The sequence below is a fragment of the Leucoraja erinacea genome, chromosome 31, assembly GCF_028641065.1.
Source record: "Leucoraja erinacea ecotype New England chromosome 31, Leri_hhj_1, whole genome shotgun sequence".
In the NCBI taxonomy this organism is placed as follows: Eukaryota; Metazoa; Chordata; class Chondrichthyes; order Rajiformes; family Rajidae; genus Leucoraja; species Leucoraja erinaceus.
The window spans coordinates 21,677,616-21,701,625 of record NC_073407.1 but is presented as its reverse complement, the minus strand read 5'-3'; the positions used below and the strand labels follow the sequence as shown (position 1 = coordinate 21,701,625).

Below are 24,010 nucleotides of genomic sequence, written 5' to 3'. Positions count from 1 at the left end.
ACACAAAGCCCAGCCGGCGGGCCAGCTGAAGAGTTTTGGTCCGGGCCGCGCAACGTCGAACACAAAGGCCGGCGCCCCGTCCAACTCATGAACCGGTGATCAGCCGTGAGAAGGAGGGGTGGTGGTGGTGTCGGCGGTAAGTGAAGGTCTGAAGGTTGGACAGCGGGCCGGGCTGCCAACTGACGGGGCCACGGGCGAGGCGCTGCTGCTGCTGCTGCACTCCATGAGCTGCACTACGTCGGGACGGGTGAGGTGGGGCCGGTCGCGGCGCTCAGACCCGACAGTCCCATCGACTCGAGTAGTAGCGGTGAAATACGGGACAAGGGACAGCCCCAATATACGTGATGTCCCGGCTAATATGGGACAGTTGGCAACCCTAGTGACAAGTGTCAGTGAGTAGAGGTCAATGGAACAGAGAAAGATCAACATTACAAAGTTTAAATGCCACAAATATTGTACAATGTCGAGTATGCGATGGCAGGTTAATGGAATGTTGTTGCTGGGTGGAGCAGAGAAGAGCGGAGGTAAGGAGGAGAGTTGGGAGGTTGTTTGTGTCAGAGTGATTCTCCAGTTCTCCCACTCCCCCTCCTTCCCCGATCTGTGGTCTGGAGGGTCTGACTCTCGTTCTCGCCCCTCAGCGCTACCACGGGAGTCTGGAGTTATGATCTCTTCCTGTTTCAGGGTGCCGACGGTATTCGTGGTCTGATGGGACACAAAGGTGAGAAGGTAAGGAACAGATTCTCTGGTTGACGTTGCAGGGATCCACATTACTGAGGGAGCTCCAGTCTCAGGGTTCAACCTTTGGCCAGGGAGACCATTAGAAACATAGAAACATAGGTGCAGGAGGAGGCCATTCGGCCCTTCGAGGCTGCACCGCCATTCAATATGATCATGGCTGATCATCCAACTCAGTATCCCATCCCTGCCTTCTCTCCATACCCCCTGATCCCTTTAGCCACAAGGGCCACATTTAACTCCCTCTTAAATATAGCCAACTGACCTCATCTACCTTCTGTGGTAGAGAGTTCCAGAGATTCACCACTCTCTGTGTGAAAAATGTTTTCCTCATCTCGGTCCTAAAAGATTTCCCCCTTATCCTTAAACTGTGACCCCTAGTTCTGGACTTCCCGAACATCGGGAACAATCTTCCTGCATCTAGCCTGTCCAACCCCTTAAGAATTTTAGCATGGTGTAAGGAGGAACTGCAGACGCTGGATAAAACCAAAGAAAGCAGGCAGGTCAGGCAACATCTCTCGAGGAAAGGAATAGGTGGCAAATCAGGTCAAGACCCTTCTTCAGACTCGAGTCTCGACCCGAAACGTCATCTATTCCTTTTCTCCAGAGATGCTGCCTGACCCGCTGATTTAAAATATTAGTATGGGTTGGTTAGTACGGGTGTCGGGGGTTATGGGAAGAAGGCAGAGGATTGGGGTTGAGAGGGAAAGATAGATCAGCCATGACTGAATAGTGGAGTAGATGTGATGGGCCGAATGACCTAGTTCTGCTCCTGGTACGTATGAGCCATGTGGAAACAAGAAACAGCAAACGCTGGTTCCCAAAAGAAAGTGAGTAACTCAGCGGGTCAGGCAGCATCCCTGGAGAACATCCATGGAAACCATGCCAATACTCTCCAAAAACCACTGGATTACGACTGGAGTCAGACTCATCTACCTCCGCCTTCTGAATATTTCCAAATTCTTTCCAGATGTTTGATGCCAGTTGTTGTCCGCCACCCCCACTCCTGAAACATCTGGCTGACAGCCCAGTCTCCGCATGTGAGTCTGACAATGAAAGTCTCCAGGTATCCACAGCCAAGGACTGTCCTCACCCAGGGTCCAGACAGGGACATCTTCATAACACCTCTGCCCTCTGGGGATTTGTGCCATATATGTGCAGTACAGGCATGTAAATGGGCAGGATTAGTCCAATTTAGATAAGATGGGTGTGGTGGGAAGAATTAGGATGTCAGAGAATAGACTCATGGACGATGTTGCTAAAGGGTGTGTGGGTGAGTGCTTGCGTTGGGTATGTGTGGTAGCAAAGTGTGTGTGTGTGATGTCTGAGTGTTTCTGTGTGTGTGGTGTCTGTGAGTTGCGTGTGTGTGTTTGGGTGTAGGTGTGTGTCAGTGCTTGTGTGAGTGTTTATGTGTACTCGGTGTGTGTGTGTGTGTGCGTGTATTTGTGTGTACGTGGTGTGTGCATATGTGATGTGTGTGCGTGGTGTGCATGATGAGTGTGTGCGTGGTGTATGAGTGAGTGGTGAGTGTGTGTGAGTGTGTGCATGTGGTGTGTGTGAGTGTGATGCGTGGTGTGTGTGAGTGTGTGAGTGTGTGAGTGCGTGTGTGTGCATGATGAGTGTGTGCGTGGTGTATGAGTGAGTGGTGAGTGGTGAGTGGTGAGTGTGTGTGAGTGTGTGCATGTGTGAGTGTGTGTGTGTGCATGATGAGTGTGTGCATGATGTATGAGTGAGTGGTGAGTGTGTGAGTGCGGGTGTGTGAGTGTGGGTCCAGTGGTCAAACGCTGAGACATGTACTTGATTGACGTCTCAGTGTTGAGGATGTTAACCGCGGCCCCTCTACTTTTACAGGGTGAAGACGGATTCCCAGGTTTCAAGGGAGACATGGGAATAAAGGGCGACAGAGTGAGTAACACAATCCTACTCTGCACTTCTGCACAGAAACGTGACCAATGGTGTCTTGATGCCTGCCAATAGCATCACTCCCCCCCCCCCCGCTCAATCCTCACAGCCCTCAACATTATTTATTTCACAATCTACATCCATTTCCATTTTAGAACTTATTATTGAATCTGCTTCCACTGCCCTTTCAGACACAGCCACCCACCGTCTGTGTGTGTGTCAGACACAGTCACCCACCGTCTGTGTGTGTGTGTGTCAGACACAGCCACTCACCGTCTGTGTGTGTGTGTCAGACACAGCCACTCACCGTCTGTGTGTGTGTGTCAGACACAGCCACTCACCGTCTGTGTGTGTGTCAGACACAGTCACCCACCGTCTGTGTGTGTTCAGACACAGTCACCCCACCGTATGGGTGTGAACACAGTCTTACCGTAAAGGCGTCAACACAGCCATTGTGTAACACAGCCACTCACCGTCTGGCAGTGTCAGACACAGCCACTCACCGTCTGTGTGTGTGTCAGACACAGCCACTCTGTGTACATAACTTCTTACTTCTCACCTGAATCATCTTTCACTGCTATACAATCAGCAACATCCTGTCGTGGGGGGAAGCATCTTATTTATTGCGTCAAAGACATCATAACCTTGAAATAAAACAGGCAGGAGAGCTGTGGAGAAGGGCGCATGGCCAAGGTCAGAGGGCAGCGACCCACACTGTTGCATGTTGGTGCTGGGTCTGGCCCAGATGGTCTGTCAGCCTTGATGCCGCTGAAGGCATCTGCACACTCTCTCCATGTCTCTGTGTGTGATTCTCTCTCTCTCTCTCTCTCTCTCTCTCTGTCACAGTCTCTGTGTGTGACCGTCTCTCTGTCTGTCTGTCTGTCTCTCTCTCTCTCTCTCTGTCTCTCTCTCTCTCTGTCTCTCTCTGTGTCAGTCTCTGTGTGTGATTGGCTGTGCAATTCTCTCTCTCCCTCTCTGTCTCTCTGTGTCTCTCTGTCTGTCTCTCTCAATTTCAATTTTTCAATTTTCAAGTTAAAAACTTTATTGGCATGATAAAAAAAAATTGTTATATTGCCAAAGTATAAAACATGACATACATATTTGAAATGCATAAGTCTCTCTGCCTCTCTCTGTCACTCTGTCACAGACTCTGTGTGTGGCTGTCGCTGTGTGTAACAATCTGTGTGTGTAACAATCTGTGTGTGTGACAGTCTGTGTGTGTGTGTATGACTGTCTCTGTCGTGTGTGTCTATGATCATCCTTCTCTGTGTGACTGTCTTCTTCTCTGTCAGGTGCTGTCTTTGTTTTTCTCTCTCTGGTGCTGTTTTCACGTCCATCTATTTCTCTCCGACTGCACTCATTCTCACCATCAGCCATTAACCTTCTCGTTCTTTTTATCTCTCCACCTCTCCCCCTGTGTTGCCAACTCTCTCGTTCCCCGTCTCTCCTATCCTGCTGTGGCTAGGAGTGCATTCATCTATTTTCCTCGGGGAAGTTTCACTGGGCACTGCTTTTGTTTCCCGCGTCTGTCCTTGGCACCTGTGGCTGGAGGTAATTGATTTCCACACCCTCAGCTCATTCCTTCATCTATGAAATGGCCTTTAGGGATCGCTCTGGTGCCACGACCATGCTCCTGGCCATTCAAGAATGCTAATTGTTATGGACTATGTGTATTCCATCATCCCTTAGGATCTCTGACTTAGTTTGGCTCCAAATGATACTATGGAGATGCCACACATTGTGCGTTCTCTCCCCCGTGACCGCGTGGGATTTCCCCGTGTGCTCCGGTTTCTTCCCACATTCCAAAGATGTACAGGTTGTATTGTATATCTTTATTGTCATTTCCTGAGTATTCACATACTCAGAGGAAACAAAAAAACGTTGCTCAACCAGTGTCCATTCAGTGTGCATTAAAAATAAATAGAAATAAAAATACATGTATCATGAACAAATTTAACACTCTACTAAACATTCAACAGGCGTTCCGATCGGCAGCGGCACGACAGTGGCTCTGCTGCAGCGTGTCCAGGTTGGTGGTTGGTGCGCGATACTTTGGCAGGGGGCAAAGTCCGTTTATCAGTCTTACAGCCTGCGGGAAGAAGCTGAGGAGCATCCTACTGGTTTTGCAGCTAATGCTCCTGTACCTGGTTTGCTGGTGAATTGGCTTTGGAAAAATTGCATATAGTCCTTGGTGTGTGAGGGATGGTGCTAGAGTAAGGAGATGGCTGGTCGGTGCGGACTCGGTAGGCCGGTGTTTCCGCGCTGTATCTCTAAACCAAACCCAACCAAACACCAACAGGGAATAAAAAACCCAAGACGTTTGAAAATGTCGGTTCTTTGCCACTCTGCTGGTTCTCTGGTTGACTGACAACTGCTGTGTTTTCCTGACAGGGTGAGCTCGGTCCTGCAGGTCCCAGGGGTGAAGATGGCCCAGAAGGTCCCAAAGGTCGTGTTGGTCCTTCTGGAGATCCAGGCCCAGGTGGGCCAGCTGGTGAAAAGGTATTAGACGATGAAGGGGGTCCCAGACCATAGGGTGTTGACATTTCCTGAACACTCATCGCCGCGATGCTTGCACAGTCGTTTCACAGCTCAATCATTTCCAAGCTCACTGGAGAATAGTTTGGGCCAACAGTGACCAAGGGCACTTTGCCCAGAGTTATCGAGTAAATCAATAACCCAGTACCAGAATCAATAACTCTGCAACGTTCCAAATAGGATCTTGGAAGGAAGGAGTGTGAATGTTTTCAGAGGATGGTAGAACGTGGAGGTGCGACGTGGTGACTCAGCGGTAGAGTTGTTCCCTCACAGCGCCCCGTTCGATTGTGACTACGACTGCTGTCTGTACGGGCGGTTTTGTTTTTACATTCTCCCTGTGACTGTGTGGGTTATCTCCAGGTTCACCACTTTCCTCCCACATTCCGAAAACCACGCAGGTTTGTAGATTCATTAGCCTGGGTAAAATTGTAAATTTTTTTAAATTTTTTTAAATTTTTTATTTATTAGAAGTACAATAAGCGACAGTAATACACGCCACGTATATCTTATTACATTTGTTGGACCCCTTCATTTTTTGAGTAAGAAAGATATAAATAAAGGAAGTAAAGAAAGTGAGAGTCGTGAGAGTGCGAGAGTGTTGGAAAAAAAAGCCCATTAGAGAAAGAGTTAGAGAAGAAAGTTAAGAAATAGACCTTAGAAAGAAAGAAAAGAAAGAAAGAAAGAAAGAAAGAAAAAGAAAGAAAGAAAGAAAGAAAGAAAGAAAGAAAGAAAGAAAGAAAGAAAGAAAGAAAGAAAGAAGAAAGAGAGAAAGAAAGAAAGAAAGAAAGAAAGAAAGAAAGAGAGAAAGAAAAAGAAAGAGAGAAAGAAAGAGAGAGAAAGAAAGAAAGAAAGAAAGAAAGAAAGAAAGAAAGAAAGAAAGAAAGAAAGAAAGAAAGAAAGAAAGAAAGAAAGAAAGAAAGAAAGAAAGAAAGAAAGAAAGAAAGAAAGAAAGAGAAACAATTGTTCTATTATAAAAAAAACACACAAAAAGGGATATACCAACTTCATATTTTTCATCCCCCAATACCAGATCCTGGCACCGTTTATTTTTTTAAATAAAAAATTGTAATTTGTGCCTAGTGTGTAGGATGGTGCTAGTATACGGGGTGATCGGTGTGGGCCGAAGGGCCTGCTTGTGTCTTTAAAGTCGAAAGATCCAAACCTTGCAGCTGTCCCCGGGACCCATGGTTCAACTGAATCCTTGGTTTCACAATGTTAAGAATTGGCCCACAACATATCCCCTGATCCCGAACGCACTCCCCGCTGAGTCCTGCAAGAGCGATTAAGGGGAATGGACAATGAACCTGTTCCTTCTGTTTCTCCAAGGGAAAGCTTGGAGTTCCTGGACTGCCGGGATATCCAGGAAGACAGGGTCCAAAGGTAAGTGACGTCAATAGGCTTGCCTTATCTGCAGCCACACTCCCCTCCCCACTCCCCTCTTTGCCCTCATTACTCCACTAAAAATGGGTGACCCAGTTCCACAGTCCACAACGATGTATCCCTCTTGTGACCACTCCATCCCGAGCCGATAATTGGCGTATACGGAGGCACAGCGGTAGAGTTGCCACCTTACAGCACCAGAGACCCAGGTTCGATCCTGACTACGGGTGCTGCCTGTACGGAGTTTGTACCTTCAATCCGTGACCTGCGTGGGGTTTTCTCCGGATGCTCCGGCTTCCTCACACTCCAAAGGCCTACAGGTTTGTAGATTAATTGGTTTCGGTAAAGATTGTAAATTGTCCCCTAGTGTGTAAGATAGTGTTAGTGTGCGGTGTATGGGGATCGCTAGTGGGCGCAGACTCGGTGGGCCCGAAGAGCCTGTTTTTGAGCTTTATCTCTGAACTAAACTCAAACTATCTGTGAGCCACACTGCCTGAGGTCATCTGTTCCCAGCCCAGATTTATCCTGGTCTTTCTTGCTTCTAGTTACCCCCCCCACCCCCCTCCCCCTCCCGATACTTCACCTGTCTCCAGTTTACTCCAGCACTTTATGTCTATCTCTAGTTTCCTCGGTTCCCTGGTCTTCTCCCTCTCCCCCTCCCTCTCTCCCTCTCCCCCTCCCTCTCCCTTCTCCCTCCCCCTCTCCCTCCCCCTCCCCCCTCTCCTCCCCCCTCCCCCCCCCCTCTCCTTCCCTCCCCTCTCTCTCCCTCTCCCTCTCCCTCCTCCCTCTCCCCCTCCCTCTCCCCCTCCCTCTCCCCCTCTCCCCCCCCCTCTCCCTCTCCCCCTCCCTCCCCCTCCCCCCCCCCCCCCCCCTCCCCCCCCCCCCCCCTCCCCCCCCCCCTCCCCCTCCCCCTCTCCCTCCCCTCCCCCCTCCCCCCTCCCCCCCTCCCTCTCCTCTCCTCCTCCAGGGTTCCCTCGGATTCCCAGGATTTCCCGGAGCGAATGGTGAGAAAGGAGTGAGGGTAGGTCGCTGCTTCATACTTATTTATTTGCATTAAGTCACATTTATTAGTTTATATATATATATATATTATTCAAATTATGAAGCTTTCTTTTAATGTATATATTATTATTCATATGTTTTATATGTTTTTTATTATCTATATATATACACATTTATTATTATTTATGTAATTTATTATTATTAGTTATTTATTTGTTATTTAATATATTATTATTATTATTTATTGCTGTTATTTATTTATTTTCATATTTTATATAATTATATAATATTACTTGCTTAGTGTTTGTTGGGTGTAATTGGGAAGTGGCAGGGGTGTGGGGGTGAGGGTAACAGTCATGTTCTGTAATTCTGGGAAGGGGATTTCCTTCCACAGTGGACTGGGTACAATGATGGTGAGGTGGGAGGGGTGATGGGTACAAGGGAGGCTGTGTTGAGCTGACAGATTTTTCAGGCCATGGCCTGGCTTAGGGCATGGTCCTGTCGCTGCGAGTCTACACCTTGTAGAATTCATTCTTGGCTGTGGACATCAACAACAAGTGTTCTTAGTCCTCAAACATTGGTCACTTCAAGGCCAAGTGTGTTGGTGTGGGACTGGCATCAGACAATCTCAGGCCAGAGGAGATAGGAAAATATATCTCTGGGTGAATGTTAGAGGCATTAGTGAGCAATGGGAATGTGCCGACTATCCTCACTGCTGATGCTTCCTAACCTGACCTTTCATTCCTTCCTCTAGGGCACTCCAGGAAAATCTGGTCCAAGGGGTCAACGAGGTCCAACGGTAGGAGAAGTCTACTCATCCATCGCCCAATTCCTGCTTAGCTGCCGATTGGCAAACCTCTTTCATTTTTTTCACTTTGAATCTCAATTGTCCAAGTGTTTTGTTCTCCCTAACCTCTTGCTTATTATCAAAGGGTCCCCGTGGTGAACGTGGTCCGAGAGGGTCTACTGGCAAAGCCGGCCCGAAGGTAACTCAAATTTATCGTCACTTATTCTCCTTGCTGCAAGAGACTCGGTGTCAGTCACTGAACCCAGTCAGTGGTGAAGCATTTGGGCAGCACAGTGGCGCAGCGGTAGAGTTGCCGCCTTACAGCGCCAGAGACCCAGGTTGGATCCTGACTTCTGGTGCTGTCTGTACAGAGTTTATATGTTCTGGGGGGTTTCTCCAGGTGCTCCGGTTTCCTCCCACACTCCGAAGACAGACATACAGGTCTGTAGGTTAATTGGCTTTGGTAAATTGTCCCTAGTGTGTGTAGGATAGTGTTAGTGTACGGGGTGATCGCTGGTCGGTGCAGATTTGGGCCGAAGGGCCTGTTTCCATGCTGTATCTCTAAGGTAAAGTCTAAAGTCATTAGCAGGGCATGTGCAACCTGGGTTGGGATAGAGTTGTACTTGCTGAACAGTGGCCAGCTAAACGCTCCCAGGACAGACGCAACATGCGTTAGATAGACCAGATCTCACTCCACACTACCCCTGAGGAAGGTGCAATATTGGTCACGTTGAGTAGCGGGCTCACTCACCACTGTCACAATAAACACTCGCAGAGTGGGTGTAACAAGTGTTAAATTAAAATGCACTCAATACTAAACCATGAAACACTCCCAGGGTCGGGGCCAACATAGACCAGGTAGTACATAGTTTAAGACAAACACGAAATGCAGGAGTAACTCGGTGGACCAGGTAGCATCTTTGGAGAAAAGGAATTGGCAATGTTTCAGGTTGGGACCGTTCTTCAGACTGAGAGTCAGGGGAGAGGAGTACTTAGTTTAGTTTGGTTTAATTTATTGTCACGTGTACCGAGGTACAGTGAAAAGCTTTTTGTTGCATGCTAACCAGACAGCGGAAAGACAATACATGATTACAATCGAGCCGTCCACAGTGTACAGATAAAGGATGAAGGGAATAGCGTTCAGTGCAAGATAAAGTCCAGTACAGTCCGATCAAAGATAATCCGAGGTTCTCCAATGAGGTAGATGGTAGCTCAGGACCGCACTCTAGTTGTTGGTAGGATGGTTCAGTTGCCTGATAACAGCTGGGAAGAAACTGTCCCTGAATCTGGAGATGTGCCAATTTAGAGTACACTGACCATTAGAACACCAAACATTCCCAGTACTGGTTCCACAAGTTAGATGCAGCATGAAGTTAATTCTGTATTATTCCATTAAACATGCCCAAACCAGCTGTGGAAGGCATTAGGTAGAAGGTCCCCCTGGTACTGATATTATTAGACACTTCCATGCACTGTTGGCCACTGATCGATGAACAATATTAATCTCAGGATCCATATCCTCATCTCAAATGAACTGCAGAACTTGTCCAAACTGCCCCCTCTCTGTGGGTATGCCCACGTTGAAGAAGTTCTCCTCCTCTCTCCGGAGACAGTTTCACAACCTCCTCTCTAGCTGCCCCCTCTCTGTGATCCCCCCCCCTGCCCTCCAACTCTACGACTCTCTGTCCTGTGTCTGCTCCATGGCCAGAGCGAGCAACACCGGAAATTGGAGGAGCAGCACCTCATTTTCCGCTTGGGGAGTCTGCATCCTGCGGGCATTGAATTCTCCCAATTTTGTTACTGTCTCCTCCCCTTCCTCAGCCCTCGGGCTCCTCCTCCTCCTTTTTCCTTTCTTCTCCTCGCCCACCCCCAATCAGTCTGAAGAAGGGTTTCGGCCCGCAACGTTGCCTATTTCCTTTGCTCCATAGATGCTGCTGCACCCACTGAGTTTCTCCTGCATTTTTGTGTACCTTCAGAACTTGTCCTGCAGCAGAATCTACCCCCCATCCCACCCTATTGTAAACTCCCTTCACTACTTAACTATTTAATTTTCCCCCCTCCACTTTCTGTCACTGAATCCCTACCCCAGCTCCCATTACTTTCCTGAAAGTCCCACCGATGACCATCGTTTTAGCATCTCCCTTCCTCATCTCACCTCCAGTGAAAACCTTACCCCTCCCATCCTGCAGCCCAGGAGTGGGGAACCTGCGGCCTTCCAGGCCATTAAGTTCAGCCGAATGAATGAATGAATAATGAATGAATGAATGAATGCATGCATGAATGAATGAATGAATGGATGCATGAATGAATGAATGAATGAAATGAATGAATGAATGATTGAATGAATGAATAGTTTATTTCGGTCATACATTAAAAAGAATAAAACATTACAATCTGTGAACATGAACCAACACTGCATCCATTCCACACAACATTCACTACATAATCAATGACTGAAAAAGGAATGGGCTGAAGCCACAAAGCTTATTTTTGCCTATCCTTATGAATGAATCCAAATTTTGTAGAACAAATCCTTTTATTTTTATTAAAAATGCTTTTGTTTGTCTTTTATTATTTTTATTTTAATCTTAAAATGAACGTATTTAAAATACTAAAGAGTAAAAGAAGATTCAACAAAATAATCCTCCCCGACTGACGGCCACAATTAATACATCAGTAATTCATGAGGGCTATTTTAACAAAATAATGTACATTTTGAAGTATATCTGATTGAAGTTTCTTGGATGCGGCCTTGCTAGATTACAGCTAACTTAATGCGGCATTCCAACATGAAAAGGTTCCCCACCCCTGCTCCGGCCCAACATCTCGGCCTTCACGTTCTATACCCAACACCTCCCTCCCCCACCCCACACCACCAAAATACCACCCCCTCTCATGATCTTCCCTCCATCCTCTCTCTTCTTAAAATCCTATCAGTAGTTGGCATCTATATCCTGTCGATTACACTAATCCAGCATTATCTCATGATCTTCCCTCCATCTCCTCTCTCTTCTTAAAATCCTATCAGTAGTGGGCATCTATATCCTGTCGATTACACTAATCCAGCATTATCTTGACAGGACTGCAAATGAAAGTCAAATATTCTTCTTCCAACCAAAGGAAGGAAATTATCACCCCACCAAAGTGGATAAAGGGACAAACCTTCTGCCTCACACAGAGTCCCTTTCCAATAGTGAGATGGGAGCTGGAGTTGATATCTGAAGTTATATCAACTCCAGGTCTAGTTAAGAGCCTACAAAAAAAATACACCATTGATTAGCAGCTGAAGTCCCTTTTGACTGACATTGTCTACAGAGGTATCCCTTGTGCTGTCGTTATAAATATCTGACGGCACGGTGGCACAGCAGTAGAGTTGCTGCCTTACAGTGCCAGAGAGTTAATGCTGACTGCAGGTGCTGACTACAGAATTTGTACGTTCTCCCCGTGACCGAGTGGGTCTTCTCCGGGTGCTCCGGTTTCCTCCCACACTCCAAAGACGTACAGGTTTTCGTAGATTAATTGGCTTTGGTTAAGTTGTAAAATTGTCCCTAATGTGTAAGGTGGTGTATGGGTTGATCGCTGGTCGGCGTGGACTCGGTGGGCCCGAAGTGCTTGTTTTTCTAAAGTCTAAAGTCTGTATATAACTTGATGGTTCTGTCATTTCCTGGACCTAATGTCAATTATTCTCTCCAATTGCAGGGCAACTCTGGCACTGATGGCCCTCCTGGTCCTACTGGTGAGAGGGTAAGGAACTACATTCACCGCGATCCTTACTCTTCCTAGGGGTGGTTTCTGTGCACTGTTGTGAAGCGGAGCAAAGCTGGCTTCCGACCTTCAACTCTACTCCTCCATATCCTGCACTCACGTCCCTGACACTGTGTGTGCTTCACATCTTAGTAGCTTAGTATCGTCAAGTTCAACAAGGTACAGCGAAAGGCTTTTTATTTGTGTGCTATCCAGTCAGTGAAAAGACTACACATGCTTACAATCAAGCTGTCCACAGTGTATGGAACAGGATGAAGGGAATAACGTTTCGTCCAAGATAAAGTCCAGTAAAGGATGGTCTCAAGTAAGGTCGACGGGAGGTCAGGACCGCTCTCTATTTTCTAGTCTCCAGGGACACTCTAGTTTAGAGTCCTCTGCCCAGGGGATAAGTCTGTGTTTGTTTGTTTGTTTGTTCGTTCCGGTGAAGGTCTGTGCACACAGCAGCCAGCCAACAGTCGCTTGGCTTTTTCTTGTTGTTTTCCCTTTAATTTCAAGTCTTACTGTGTGTACCTTGTGTGTTGTGACTGTCGGCAGACCAATTTCCCTCTGGGGATGAATATAGTTGTATCGTATCGTAGTTGATGATACGATGATTCAGTTGCCTGATAACAGCTGGGAAGAAACTGTCTCCGAATCTGGAGGTGCGCGATTTCAAACCACTGGCCCGATGGGAGAGACCGATTAAACATCTGTTTTATGACACAGCGTTAAGACTTGTGACCAAACTCTTATTATGTAAAAGAATATGTGTGTTATGATTGTGTTTATAATTTGTTTGGTTGTTTTGTTGTTTGTCTTTTGCACAAAAGTCCGCGAGCATTGCCACTTTCATTGCACTGCACATCTCGTATGTGTATGTGACAAATAAACTTGACTTGACTTGACTTGACTTGACTGTACCAGTTCAGACCGTATTGCTTCCAGAACCGTGAGTCTACGGGGTGAAAGAAGTCTGCCAAACAGTCTTCCTCTTTCACCTGTGTTTTGGGTGCAACTTGGCTTCCGCTTAGATCTGCATGTTTGAGGAAGACGATGGCAAAATGTTCAAGGAATAATTAGCATCTAAATTAGTCTCTAAAACCAAAAACGCTGGGAACATGCGATAATGTTGGCTGCAGAGATTCAGAATTGGAATGGAATTTTTTCCTTGCCTATTTCATGAGGTGTTTGTCTAGGCCTAAAGCTCCCCGATTAAGTGCCATGCTTTCTACATGTCGATATCCCCAAACAATGAATGGTAACAGATTTGAACTTGGGAAACATTCTACACAGAGGCTTATTTTTTCTTTCATTTGCTTACGTTCCCATTCTAGGGACCACCCGGACCTCAGGGACCAATGGGATTCGCTGGACCTAAAGGCCCCCCTGTGAGTAGTCGATTGGAGCTTTGCTTTGTTCCCTGCCGAATGATACGTTGAAGCTGACTCGAGCCTCTGTGAGGTTCTCCATTACTGATGATTGACGAACTTTGCATCCCTGATGGGTATCAGTCCGTGGGAACCCAATGTCTCTGGTGGCAAGTTACCATATGCATTCAATAAATTCTGATGTGTCAACAGGAAAATGGTAACATTGAAAAGGAGATTGTCCCGTTAAACGTGCCTGGGGTGGATGTACCCCAGGTTGGGCCCCCATAGAATACCGGACATGAAACAGTACATCACACAAACTGGCCCCGGCCCACAATCTTTGTGTCGAACATGATGCCTAGTTAAACTGATCTCGTCTGCCTGTACACGGTCCACATCCCTATATTCCCAACACTTCCAAGTGTTTATCTAAAAGCCTCTTAGACACCGCTATTGTATCGGCCTCCACCTCCACCCCTGGCACATGCGTTCCAGGCCTCTGTATAAAAATACTTGTGCCCTGCACAACTCGATACATCTTTGCCCCTCTCACCTTAATGTTACGCCCTCTAGTGTTGGACATTTCCACCCTTGGGGGGAAAAGCTGCAGACTGTCAATGATATAGAATAAGACCCCCCCCCCCCCCCCCCCCGCTATGTCCTGCCAGTGGTTGACGCAGTGTCACAGCGGGTAGAGCTGCTGCCTCACAGCACCAGAGACCCGGGTGCAACCCTGACCTCGGGTGCTGTCTGTGTGGAGTTTGCAGGTTCTCCCTGTGACCGTGTGGCTTTTCCTCCGGGTGCTCAGGTTGCCTCCCACATCCCAAAGAGACGTGCAGGTGCCCTCTGTAAATTGTCCCTGGTGACTAGGGAGTAGGGATGAGAAATTGGGATGACATAGAGTGTGAATTGGGGGGAGATAGTCGGTGTGGGCTGAAGGGCCTGTTTCCACTCTGCATCTTTAAACTAAACTGATTTAGTATAAAACTCCTCAATACTTTAGCCCCTGGCAAGGGGCTCACTTGTACGGTCTGAAGATGGTGTCTCTCCGCATTCATCACCAGGCCTTTAAAGCAAGGTTGTTTCCCAACGTTCCCTCTGAATCCACAGGCAAATTCATCCAATCCATTTGGGCTGATTTCAAGCCCAGGGTTTGCAGCTGAAAACTCTGCCCACTTCCCTGCAGTGATAGTCTAATTTTGCAGCTAGTTTTTCAAAGTTGAAATGACATAAAGTCTTATTCTGAGCAGGGAGAGTTCCTGGGCACTTGCAGTGCCGATTGTTTAGGTTCTTGCTGGGGCAATTATCCATGCAGGAGTGGATTGTCCTAAATCTTTCTCAGCATTCACGGACAGAATGGTGGCGCAACGGTAGAGTTGCTGCCTTACAGCGCCAGAGACCCGGGTTTGATCCTGGCTAGGGGTGCTGTCTGTACGGAGTTTGTACGTTCTCCCCGCGATCTGCGTGGGTTTTCTCCGAAATCTTTGGTTTCGCCCCACACTCCAAAGGCGCACAGGTTTGGAGGTTAATTGGCTCAGTCTAAATGTTAAATTGCCCCTAGTGTGTGTAGGATAGTGTTGATGTGCGGGGATCGCTGGTCGGCGCGGACCCGGTGGGCCGAAGGGCCTGTTTCTGCGCTGTATCTCTAAACTAAACTAAACTAATTCCCATTTATTTCACAACAATTTCATCAAGTTTAATAAACTGATAACTAATGGGTTTTATCTCCAATTGTTTTCCAGGGCCCTGCTGGGAAAGACGGATTACCTGGACATCCTGGGCAGCGTGGTGAGACTGTAAGTATCAATCCTCACTGAAACGCCACCTTAGGTGCTGCTCCCTGCCCTATATCTGAAGACAAGCTTTCCAAAATAGTCGATTGTCTCTCTTGTAGGCAAAAGGCTTTGTGAAGATAGGTTTATGTTCAGCCCCACACATAGATGTACGGGGCCCAACAGGACGCTGTCAAAGAGAGGCCATTACACTCAGACATTGTGGCATAATTGTGCTATTGGATGGTAAATTGTAGAAAGTGCTTTTATCTCTGCACAAAACCGGTGGACGCCCACCTAATGGTGCAATCAATCTATACATGAAATATGTGTGTGACATTTGAACAGTTGTCCCTCTCATCTGGAGTGCGTTAAATTGGTTTTGGAGTTATGCTGAGTTGTGATTGAAATTGGGGGTAGCGTGTTGACGTGGATAGAAAATTGGTTGGCAGACAGGAAGCAAAGAGTAGGAGTGAACGGGTCCTTTTCAGAATGGCAGGCAGTGGCGAGTGGAGTGCCGCAAGGCTCGGTGTTGGGGCCGCAACTTTTTACCATATATATTAATGATTTCGAAGAGGGAATTAGCAGCAACACTAGCAAGTTTGCGGATGACACAAAGCTGGGTGGCAGTGTGAACTGTGAAGAGGATGTTAGGAGGTTGCAGGGTGACAGGTTGAGTGAGTGAGTGAGTGAGTGAGTGAGTGAGTGAGTGAGTGAGTGAGTGGGCAGATGCATGGCAGATGCAGTATAATATGGATAAATGTCAGGTTATCCACTTTGGTAGCAAAAACAAGGGGGAAGATTATTATCTCAATGGGGTTAGGTTAAGTAAGGAGGAGGTACAGCGAGACCTGGGTGTCCTTGTACACCGGTCACTGAAAGTTGGCGGGCAGGTACAGCAGGCAGTGAAGACAGCTAATGGAATGTTAGCCTTCATACCAAGAGGATTTCAGTAAAGAGGTTCTTCTGCAGTTGTATAGGGCTCTGGTCAGACCACACCTGGAGTATTGTGTACAGTTTTGGTCTCCTAATTTGTGGAAGGACATCCTTGTGATTGAGGCAGTGCAGCGTAGGTTCACGAAATTGATCCCTGGGATGGCGGGACTGTCATATGAGGAAAGATTGAAAAAAACTAGGCTTGTATTCACTGGAGTTTAGAAGAATGAGTGGGGATCTTATAGAAACATATAAAATCATAAAAGGACTGGACAAGCTAGATGCAGGGAAAATGTTCCCAATGTTGGGCGAGTCCAGAACCAGGGGTCACAGTCTTAGAATAAAGGGAAGGCCATTTAAGACTGAGGTGAGAAAAACCGTTTTCACCCAGAGAGTGGTGAATTTGTGGAGTTCCCTGCCACAGAGGGTAATGGAGGCTAAATCACTGGATGGATTTAAGAGAGAGTTAGATAGAGCTCTAGGGGCTGGTGGAATCAAGGGATATAGGGAGAAGGTAGGAACGGGTTATTGATTGGGGACGATCAGCCCTGATCACATTGAATGGCGGTGCTGGCTCGAAGGTTGAATGGCCTCCTCCTGCACCTATTTTCTATGTCTATGGAATTGTGATGAGTTGCATTTGGAGCTATGTTCAGTTGGAGTTGGAGTTGGAATTGAATTGTGCTGGAGCTGTGCTGAGTTGAGTTGCAATTGGGTTTGGAATTAAGTCGAATTGGAGTTGGATTTGGGTTTGGACTTGTGTTGAGTTAGAGTTGGGTTAAGAATTAAGTTGCTTTGAAGGTGGATTTCGAGTTGTGTTGCGTTTGGAGTTGTGTTTTTATTGGATTGAGTTGGGTCTAGAGTTGTATTGAGTTGGAGTTGGAATTAGATTTGGAATTGAGTTGAGCTGGAGTTAGTTTTATGAGTTGAGTTGGGTTTGGAGCTCTGTTGAGCTAGAGTTGCATTTGTAGATATGAAGATTGTGTTGGAGATGTGATTGAGATAGGGCAGGGTTTGGCGTTGGGTTTGTTACTGCGATGAGTTGGTGTTTAACCCGTGTCCCATTGCATCTGGATTATGTTGTACTGTGCTGAATTGTGTCGAATGAATTCCCTTGAATCGAGTTTTCAATTATTTTGTTTTCAATTATATTCAGTGGAATTCTCTATTGAACTTTGTCGGATTGTCTCTAGACGTTTGCTTGTGCGTTGTTCTATGGGCAAGGTTAGATTGTGTTGAATTAGTTTGTTTGGGGTTTGTCTGGGCTGGATCGGGCCGAGTTGAATTGGTCTGGGCCAGGACAAGTACATCTGAGTTGGGTTGGCTTGCTTGGCATGTGATCCAATATTGCATGGCATTGAGTTGTGCTATGTTTTGTATTGCATTGAATCCATTTTTGTGCAGTTCTGTTTTGTATCTCGTTGAGAAGAGTTATGTTGTGCCGTCGTTAGTTCTGATGTGTTGAGTAGAGTTTTATTCATTTTACTGTCATTGACTGGCTTGAGATGCATTGGATTGAAATGTAAATGTAAAATTAATTTATTAGCCAAGTATGTAAAAACATACAAGGAATTTGATTTTCCGCACACTCATACCAAAAAAGCTACATAGAAATTAACATAAACATCCACCACAGCGGCTCCCCCACATTCCTCACTGCGATGGAAGGCAATAAAGTCTTATCTATTTCCCTCCTTATTTTCCCGTGGACGGGTCAGTCGAACCATCCACAGTCGGGACGATCGAAGTTTCCGCAGCCGGCGATCCATGACCCCACGTCAGGGCGATCGAAGCTCCCACGATCGGGGACGGTCGTAGCTTCTGGGGCTTGGAGCTCCCAAAGTCGGTCCCTAAGCAGGGGACCGCTAGCTCCACGATCTTAGGCACGGAGATACTATACGGAAAAAGTTGCATCTCCTTCGAGGAAAGAGATTTTAAAAAAACTTCCTCCCCCTCCCACATAATACAAAAACTAAAGATATAATAACACATACATTTAACCACTAAACTAAACACAGACTAAAAACTACCAACAGATGAAAAAGGAGGACACAGACTGTTGGTGAGGCTGCCATCTTGAATAGAGTTATGTCTCAAATTATGTAATTTGCAGTTGTTTGGTGCATTTGTTTTTAGTTAGCTCTGCGGAGTTGACTTGCATTTAGATGAATTACTTTCAGCTGCAGCGTCTCCTGGTGTATGCCACGCTATGCATTTGATTGAAAATGTAAATCTGTCATTCCTTTAGAATTCTGGCCCAGAAAGTGGATGTGTGTCACAAACACGTTTGTGAGTTTCTTGGTTCCCATTCAACGGAAAAAAAAAAAATTGCAAAGAAAAATCATGAACTTGCAGTTAATTCCCTGAAGTTGGTGATTTTCGCAGAATTTGTGAGTCCTGCCTCGTTGTCACTGAGCGGGTGACAAGGATGTACCGCCCGGACTGGGAGCCTCCTCAGACAGGGCTGACCCATTGCTCCCATTTTCCCTTGGGCTTCATCCCTGTCCCCGTCCGTGCCCTCTGCTCCCACACGGATAACCCATCGCCCCTCTTCCCCAAGCCTCTACCTACTCAGCCTCCATCGCCCTTTGTTGATCACCACCTCCCGCCACCGATCCATCTGACTTCGGGATCCAGATTAACTTTTAACAACGCCAATAGCTAGCCAAACCCAACCATCATCACCACCCTGGGACCCAGATCAGAACCCACTTTGAAAATTCCACCACTGCAGAGGTATAATAATTCCACCGTTGAATTGTTAGAGGAAAGATGGTGATGTTGGAAAGGGTGCAGAGAAGATTTACGAGGATGTTGCCAGGACTCAAGGGCCTGAGCTACAGGGCGAGGTTGAGCAGGCTAGGACTTTTATCCTTGGAGTGCAGGAGGATGAGGGTGTACAGCAATTTGTTCTTCCCCCGCACAATTAAAGCATGGAATAATCTCCACCCAACTATAGTTACCCAACCAGATGCAACTACATTTAAAGTAGCTCTTTCTTCCCAATAACCCTTTCTGGCTTAAGCCCTCCCTTCACCACCTCCAGTTTAAATCCCATTTGGAATATTTTGGAGGACCAAGAAACCAAGAACCAAGAACCAAGAACTTCTAGAGGTGAATAAGATCATGAGGGAAATAGATGGAGTAAATGGGTGGCTCAGCTGGTTGACACACTGGTTCAATCCTGACCTTGGGTGCTGTCTGGTAAAGTTTACTCATGTTCCCTGGGACCGTGTGGGTTTCATCCGGGTGCTCCGGTTTCCTCCCAAATCCCAAAGACGTGCGGGTTTGTAGGCTAATCGGCGTCTGCAAATTGCCCCAACTCTTTAAGGAGCGGATGAGAGAGTGGGATAGCATAAAACTAATGTGAATGGTCGGCGTGGACATCGGTGGGCTGAAGGGCCTGTTTCCAGGATTACAGGAAAAATGCACAGAGACCTTAACCCAGATTGGGAGAATCAAGAACCAGTGGACACAGGGTTAAAGTGAGAGGGGGAGAATTTAATAGGATTAATAATGAATAGGATTAATAATTAGGATTAATACAATTAATAATAACATTTAAAAGGCATTTGGACATGTACATGGATAGAAGAGTTTTGGAGGGATATGGACCAAATGCAGGCAGGTGGGACGTGTAGATGGGGCATCTTGGCAAGTTGGGCCGAATGACCCGTTTCCTCACTCTATGACTCTTATGAGTGTGAAGATATCGAGTATTCTGATGCTCAGAGTGCTTTGGGCATGAGATGATTTTGTGCCACCATCCCCCCAAGATGTTCTTTGCTGCTTCTACACATTGCCATATAACACTCTATTACAGTTGCCATAACATTCTGAAGACTCAACCTCTTCCATGACCCCATGTTAATCGAGAGACCTCTTTTTCCAGCTGAATGCATTGACTGTTTCTTTGACTGTGGGACAGGAGTCCTTGGAGTTTGGATGCAGAAGTGACTGAAGCTTGAGGGATTTGGGCTGAATAAAGTGTCTGGTGTGTCACCATGTCTGTCGTTCTGGTTTCTGCGCAAGGAACATTCGTCACCGGGTTCATGGCCGTGGTTGTCCTCATCCTTCACTGCGTGATTGTTGTCAACAACAGACTTCTCTTTTCTTCTGCAGGGTTTCCAAGGCAAGACAGGTCCACCTGGTCCTCCTGGTGTCGTTGGTCCTCAGGTGAGCCCATGTATAATATAATCTTATTTTATAATCTTATTTATATAGCACATTTTTAGTCAACTTGCATTGACCCCAAAGTGCTGCACATAATTACATTACATTTACACACAGGCAAAGGTGGGTGAAGTGTCTTGCCCCAAGGACACAACGACAGTATGCACTCCAAGCGGGATTCGAACTGGCTACCTTCCGTTCGCCAGCCGAACACTTAGCCCATTGTGCCATCTGTCGTCCCACGTCCCACTGTCGTCCCACGTCCCACTGTAAACTTCACCCCCCCCCCCAGAATAAGTGTAAATCTGATAGTCATTTGCAGGAGAAACGAGGTTCAGAGTGGGGATAAGAGAATAAAAATGGGTTGTTGGGGTACAAGAAAGTTGTTACAGGATATGGTGGTCTTTGGAGTTTGGAATGGGGGTGTGGGAAGTAGGAGCTAGTCCAAATTGTGACAGTGTTTGCAGGGTCAGTACTAGTTGTAGGTTAGGAAGCTAGCTATAGGGTGTGGCAGTCTATGGAAGCTGGGCACAGAGGGTCGGAAAGTTTGGGAACGTTGATGTTCATCGAGGGAGCATAGGCGAGGTTGGTACAGAGTTTGGAAAATGGGAGCTCACTTTGGGACCATATGGAAGGCCAGGGTGGTTTGGAAGGTCTAAAAAGGAGGATGTAAAAGTTGGCTCTGGTTTGAGTTTGAATAAGGATCACAAAGACCAGCATGGTGGCGCAGCGGTAGATATGCTGCCTTACAGTGCTTGCAGCACCACAGAGTTCGATCCTGACTTTGGTTGCTGTCTGTGCGGAGTTTGCACGTTCTCCCTGAGACTGCGTGGGTTTTCTCCGAGATCTTCGGTTTCCTCCAACACTCCAAAAGACATACAGGTTTGTAGGTTAATCGGCTTGGTATCATTGTAAATTGTCCCTAGTGTGTGTAGGGTAGTGTTAATGTACGGGGATCGCTGGTCGGTGTGGACCCGGTTGTCCGAAGGGCCAGTTTTCATGCTGTATCTCTAACCTAAACTGAACTAAACCTGTCAGGTTGACTGTCCATACCTTCGACAGATGCTGCTTGACCCGTAGAATTCCTCCAGCACTTTGTTTTTTGCCCCTGATTCCAGCATCTGCAGTTTCTTGTGTCAGCACAGAAGTTTCATATTGACAGCCAGAGGGCTTGGGGGAGATCAGAGGATGGTGTCATGGGGAGCCTGAAGAAGGGTCTCGACCCGAAAAGTCCACTATCCCTTTACTCCGGAGATGCTGCCTGTCCCGCTGAGTTACTCCGGCATTTGGTGTCGTGGGTGGATGTGGGATCCCCAAAAATTAATTGTTTCTTTTAACCGTGCTTTCTTGCCCTCTGGTCAGGGTCCCACAGGAGAGACGGGTCCTCTCGGAGAACGTGGTCACCCTGGCCCTCCTGGACCTCCGGGAGAACAAGGTTTGCCAGGGCCAGCTGGGAAAGAAGGAGCAAAGGTGAGTGTTCCAGCTCTGTTCTTCTGGATGGTTGACGGAGAACAGATCGATGGGTATCAGTGGCCTGATTCCCTGAGGATAGCTGACAGCATGTTAGACAATAGACAATAGGTGCAGGAGTAGGCCATTCCGCCCTTCGAGCCAGCACTGCCATTCAATGTGATCATGGCTGATCATCCCCAATCAGTACCCCGTTCCTGCCTTCTCCCCATATCCCCTGACTCCGCTATTTTTAACAGCCATATCTAGCTCTCTCTTGAAACCATCCAGAGAACATGCCTCCACCGCCCTCTGAGGCAGATAATTCCACAGACTCACCACTCTCTGTGAGAAAAAGTGTTTCCTCGTCTCCGTTCTAAATGGCTTACCCCTTATTCTTAAACTGTGGCCCCTGGTTCTGGACTAGCTAATGTCTTAACACACAAGGTGCGGCAGAGTTGCTGCCTTACAGCGCCAGAGACCCGGGTTCAATCCTGACCACGGATGTTGTCTGTACGGAGTTTGTACGTTCTCCCCGTGACCTGCGTGGGTTTTCTCCGAGATCTTTGGTTTCCTCCCACACTCCTAAGACGTACAGGTTTGTAGGTTAATTTGTTTGGTATCAATATTTAATGTAAATTGTCCGTAGTGTGTGTAGGATAGTGATAAGTGTGAGGGGTTTGCTGGTCGGTGTGGACTCGGTGGGCCGAGAGAGCCTGGTTCTACGCTGTCTCTCTAAACTAAACTAAACTAAATGGCAGGCGATCACAAATTTAAAATTCCACTCCTTCCATTTTGATCTCATCGTGGCCCGTGGCCCGATCTCCTTTGCCATCTCCATAGTGCCTCAAGGTTACCAGGCCTTGTTTCCACCTGCTTTCATTGCTTTGACTTACTGTGTGGAGTACACAAAGAGTGTCTCTCTTTAGTATAAACAAGCACTTGCAGTTCCATTGTATTCCAAGTTGACGGGCTCCTGGCTGAGAGCATAAGACCAAGGCTTAAGCATTTATGACCAAGTTTGGCTGGAAGTTCCTCCCCTCAATTGTTCTTGAGATCCCCTTCAAGCCAGTTTTCAACCAATTATATATGCCAGTCAGGGCAATTGATGCAGCAAAGGCAATACCAGAGTGTGTTGAGGAGCTGCCCATTCCTGCAGCCTCCTACATCTTGTTATTTTTTTACAATAAAATTGATTCAATTATTAAAAATAATATTTACACTACAATAAAACAAGCCAGAACCCACCACCATAATACAATACAAACATGTATCCGTAATAAACTACTATACAACTATGATACAATCCTTATTCAGGATACATTCAACACCCTGCGGAGCCCAGCGGTCCCGGAACTCCCTCAGGGTGCCCACAGACAGGGCGTATTCCCTTTCTAATCCCACCCGGGCACGGACGTAACCCCGGAAAAGGGGCAGGCAGCTGGCCCGGGTAGAGCCCTCCACCGTCTGGCGCCGTGACTCGCGGATGGCCAGCTTGGCCAGGCCCAGGAGCAACCCAACCAGGACATCTCAGCCTCCCACATCTTGGCATGTACTGTCCATTGAATGAGTCGTTCTAATTACATTTACTGATCTCTTCCTGTAAACCAAGGGTTCCCAACCTGGGGTAAATTTATCCCCCAGGGGGTACATTTTGCCTTCCTAGGGGGTAAATGTGTTGATTCTGGATCTGTACATATTATTTTTCATTGACTGTGACTGTGTTTGGTTCTGGTATACCGGTATACTGTTCATCATTAGTTGTTCATAAATAAGTGAAATAACATTGTAATGTGTTATTAAAGTTGCCAGGGGGTAAACGGGACGAAAAAGGTTGGGGACCCCTGCTGTAAACCTTCCACCTCTTCCTGTACTTCCATCTAATCTGTTGCTGAACGTTGATGGCTCTATCTCACCCTCTGAAGCCAGAAGGAAAATTCATAGACTTACAAATCTACGAAATAATTCATTTGTTCTCAAATATAAATGTCTTAAATGTAATCTTTAGTTTGATTGTTTGAGATCCTACAACCCTGAATATCTGCTCCCTCAGTACTGCCCCTGTGACAGGCAAGCAATTGCCCTGCACTAGACTCACTCCATTAATGTGATACAACTGCTGTGTCAGTGTAGAACTCCATCAGGGCTGTGTCTCAAGTAACGTGGACTCTCTCCAAACTCTCATACATAACACTCTTTCACACTCTGTCTCCAACTGTAACCCC

At 46.9% G+C, this 24,010-nt stretch overlaps 1 protein-coding gene across 2 annotated transcripts in view; it reads left to right on the top strand.

Annotated features, from left to right (window-relative positions):
• col5a1 (procollagen, type V, alpha 1) overlaps window positions 1-24,010 on the top strand; it is a 210,694-nt gene that overhangs the window by 144,784 nt on the left and 41,900 nt on the right. For both annotated transcript variants that reach the window (XM_055660305.1, XM_055660304.1), the window contains exons 28-39: window positions 682-726; window positions 2,587-2,640; window positions 5,029-5,136; window positions 6,499-6,552; window positions 7,520-7,573; window positions 8,309-8,353; window positions 8,487-8,540; window positions 12,041-12,085; window positions 13,420-13,473; window positions 15,198-15,251; window positions 20,286-20,339; window positions 21,699-21,806. In XM_055660305.1, the coding sequence (XP_055516280.1) occupies window positions 682-726; window positions 2,587-2,640; window positions 5,029-5,136; window positions 6,499-6,552; window positions 7,520-7,573; window positions 8,309-8,353; window positions 8,487-8,540; window positions 12,041-12,085; window positions 13,420-13,473; window positions 15,198-15,251; window positions 20,286-20,339; window positions 21,699-21,806 (729 nt within the window). The remainder of the gene's footprint in view (window positions 1-681; window positions 727-2,586; window positions 2,641-5,028; window positions 5,137-6,498; window positions 6,553-7,519; window positions 7,574-8,308; window positions 8,354-8,486; window positions 8,541-12,040; window positions 12,086-13,419; window positions 13,474-15,197; window positions 15,252-20,285; window positions 20,340-21,698; window positions 21,807-24,010) is intronic.